This window comes from Cannabis sativa, chromosome 5 (assembly GCF_029168945.1).
Source record: "Cannabis sativa cultivar Pink pepper isolate KNU-18-1 chromosome 5, ASM2916894v1, whole genome shotgun sequence".
NCBI classification, from domain to species: Eukaryota; Viridiplantae; Streptophyta; class Magnoliopsida; order Rosales; family Cannabaceae; genus Cannabis; species Cannabis sativa.
Window position 1 is genome coordinate 139,096 of NC_083605.1, and position 3,873 is coordinate 142,968.

Below are 3,873 nucleotides of genomic sequence, written 5' to 3' on the forward strand. Positions count from 1 at the left end.
TTATATTATTGGTATGAAAATAACATTTATCTTAAAACGACACTAAAATCAACATCCTAAACTACACGTACATATATGTATAAGATAATAAAGTAAGTTAAATATCACTCTACATCTGTCAAATAATAATAATAATAATAGTTGTACGGATTAATTAATGAAGTCTAGTCTAATCAATATATATACTTTCATTAGAAAAGATAACAAAAAAAAAAAAAAAAAAAGCTTAGCCATTTCTTATATCAACCCAAAGGAATATTAATTTATTTTCAGAGTGTTCAAAAAGGGTTCATGCATATGTTTGTTGAAAAGCTTTAATATATATTTGAAAATTTTATTATTATTAATACCATCTCCACTATAATTGCTCCCTCTATATAATATTCTCAATTATATTATATCAAATTTCATATACATGTAAGATGCACATACATATATATATATACATACATAAATTGAATCTGAAAATTTAAGTACTTAGTTCCCTATGGGCACCTCATTCTTGTCAGTTACCTAAGTATATGACAAATGGTATTATAAGAAAATAATAAGAATCCAAACAGTGTATGGATCAAAACACAAGATATCAATCTATGGCATAAAATAGAATATAGCAAAGATTTTTAGGATCATACATATATATATATAAATAAATAAATATATATATTTAATTCATGCATATGCATCCAATTGTTTAATGACCCTACATTACTAAATCAGGTCCATTTCTAAGTAATATTTGCAAAAATAAAATAAAAATATAACAGTACTTATTTAAATTAATTATTATTGATAATGTTATTTTATAGAAAGAATATACTATCTTATTATTTTGTTATTTGTTTCATTTTTATTTATACCCATCTATTGTTTAATCAATACCATAATATATCTTGTATTTATTAATTAATATTCATGATAATTAATTTTATACGAGCCACATTTATCGAATACTGTAACATATATATACATATAATTTTGTATTAAATAAATTAATAATATGAAAAGAAAAAACAAATAAAGCAAATAACATAATAATAATAATAATAAAGTGTTTATAATTCATTTATTAAAAAAAACTAACACATATAAGTAATCTTTTGAAAAAGGTGATATTATTATTATTATTATTATTATTATTATTATTATTATTATTATTTTGAAAGGGAGTGATATTATTATTATATATCCATTTCTTTTTGTTCACTCAGAAATTGTAGGCTACCTAGCAAGCTTAGTTGAATGTCTTTCCTTTAGAATGAGATGACTAATTAATTATGGTTTTACAAAAAGTGATGAGACTAAAAGAAAAAGCAAATATATGTATGGATTTAATTAAAACCATGGTCGGTTCTGAATTTTAGTGAACTTAAAAAAATAAAAAAAAAACTTTTATTTGGAAAAAAATATGTATAATATTTTTAAAATTAGTAAAAAAAAATTATATACATTTTTAAAAGAGCAAAAACATTATTGTGGCCTAATATTAGGTTGGTCCTTAACACGGTCCTAATTATGAGTAACGATATATGCACACAAAATATATCAAAATCAAATCAATATTTTGATTAATGTAATAGTATTTTTTTTATATTAAGAATCTCATTTTAATCGGATATAATTGGTTAAAAAATATTATAACATTATTAAATATAGTATTTAATTTTGTGGGCACATATCATTATATTTATATTTGATTAAATTAAATATGTAAAGCTCTTAGGCATGAAAAAATAATATTGAAAGATAAGAAATGTACACAAGGCATAAGATTGGATAGTAGCACAAGAAATCTAATCTCATTGGTTAGAACAATAATCAATCAATCAAAATCAAAATCAAAATACTCTAAATTCATTATTAATTTAATTCACCAAAAAATAAAAAACAAGTGCGTGGAATTCCTTCTTTCTTTCTTTCCTTCAATTCATCAACTCTTTAAATTCCATAACACTTTCTCATAACATTTTTAATATTATCCAAATAAAACCATAATGGAGAGTAGAGATCAATTTCCTTCATTTCAACACTCTCTTATTCCTATTTCAAAGAAGAAAAAGAATAACAATAATAATAATCAAAGGAGATTTAGTGATGAGCAAATTAAGCAATTGGAATCCATATTCGAATCGGAGACTAAACTCGAGCCAAAGAAGAAGATTCAGTTGGCTAGAGAGCTTGGTTTGCAGCCTAAACAAGTTGCCATATGGTTTCAAAATCGAAGAGCAAGATGGAAATCGAAACAAATTGAACAAGATTTTAAAAATCTTAGAGCTGAGTATGACAATTTGGTATCTCAATTTGATTCCTTAAAACAAGAGAAAGACTCCTTAGTTTTACAGGTAATAAACACATTTCGCCTTTTATTTTTCTCTCTCTTTTACTCGATTTTCTCTAAGTACTACTTTAAAAGCTCGCGAGCGAGCTAGAGCTGGAGCTTGTTTTGAATTGTTTGTTTCGATTTTTGAGCAGTTGCAAAGGTTGAAAGATCTTCTCTTATCAAAAACTAATGAAATGAAAAAGGACAAGAGATTGGATGAAAAAGAAGAAGAAGAAGAAAATAAGTATCGAAACATCGATTCGAAAAACAAAACAGAAACAAGATTTGAAGACAGAGGAGTACTAATGGCAACAACAAGCAACTATATTGAGGATTTGGGGCAACAAGGATATGAAAATTTAGATTCATTATCACTTGAAAATTGGTATAATAGACAGTGGTTAAGTTTCTGGAGTTAATAGAGAATTTGGAATTAGAAGATAATTTTACTTTTTGATACCTTTTAAAAAATTAATGCAGCTATATAGCCATTGTTAGTTACCAATTACTATTTTTATTATTATTTCAAGCTAACCCAGATTCTCAATGTTTCACTTGAATGAGTGTGTTTGAATATAGAGCTTATTAGTTATGAGATTATGAAGAAATCAAGTGCTTATTGTGTAGATGTATAGTATAGTAGTATATATTATGTTTTGGGTATGTATATATACTTAATTATATGTAAACAAATATATTAAGTCACAGAGAAAAGTTTATAGTGAGGTTTTATTTTACTTCAATGTTTGGGATTTCATACTATTTTTATTTCACTTCACTTCATCATTTCTTCATTCTATTCTTAATTTTGGTTTGAGACTTGGGTTTTAAAAAAGAAAAAAAAAAAAAGACTTGCATACAAAAAATTCTGAAAAGAAAAAAAAAATTATTTGAATTAATATAAGAAGAAGAAAAATAGAGTATAGTTTAATGTAATTTGTTTTTGTTTTATTTCCCTCCTAAATTCCATATTCCAAAAATAACTATACATAAATAAAAAATTTGTCTAAAAAGTCAACTAAGAAATCCTATAAGTTTACTTAAACTTTTTTTCCCATTCTCACTAAAAAATATAAATTTACTTGGATTCAAAAGTAATTGTGTAATTATTAGAATGATAATTACAGTCTTATAATTACATTATATTTTAAAATTCAAGGTGTGTTTAGATATGAAATAGTAATTATATATGAATTCTTAATATTTTGATTGACAAAATAGTTAATAATTACACAAGAAAATAATATTTTTTAGTAGTTAATTATATGAAATAATTTTTTTTAGTAATTACATTCAATTCTTTGGAACTGCTCAATTTATTTCAATTACATAGTTATAATGTAATTATATAGTCAGACAAATATGTCAAATTGTGTAATTACTTCTAACTACACGAAAATTTAATTACATTGTGACTTTCCAAACACGAACTTTGTGTCCATCAAAAGTTTTATTTATTTATTTTTGTATAAAGATTAAATCAGTAAACATATCATTTTGTAGTTCTGTCTGTCGCTTTGGTCCTCCATTGTCGTTTTTTGATTATCTCACTG

General features: G+C 23.9%; 1 protein-coding gene across 1 annotated transcript; it reads left to right on the forward strand.

Annotated features, from left to right (window-relative positions):
• Positions 1-1,894: 1,894 nt before the first annotated feature.
• On the forward strand, positions 1,895-3,063 carry LOC115715621 (homeobox-leucine zipper protein ATHB-7). Its single transcript, XM_030644277.2, has 2 exons — positions 1,895-2,342; positions 2,473-3,063. The coding sequence occupies exons 1-2, from the start codon at positions 1,995-1,997 to the stop codon at positions 2,737-2,739; spliced, it is 615 nt and encodes a 204-aa protein (XP_030500137.1). The 5' UTR covers positions 1,895-1,994; the 3' UTR covers positions 2,740-3,063.
• Positions 3,064-3,873: the final 810 nt, after the last annotated feature.

What these genes read in the sequence shown, in the direction of transcription:
- LOC115715621 (XM_030644277.2), top strand. Translation starts at nt 1,995, where the DNA reads ATGGAGAGTAGAGATCAATTTCCTTCATTTCAACACTCTCTTATTCCT. An exon ending in AAGACTCCTTAGTTTTACAG is followed by an intron (nt 2,343 to 2,472) that starts GTAATAAACACA and finishes ATTTTTGAGCAG; the next exon opens with TTGCAAAGGTTGAAAGATCT.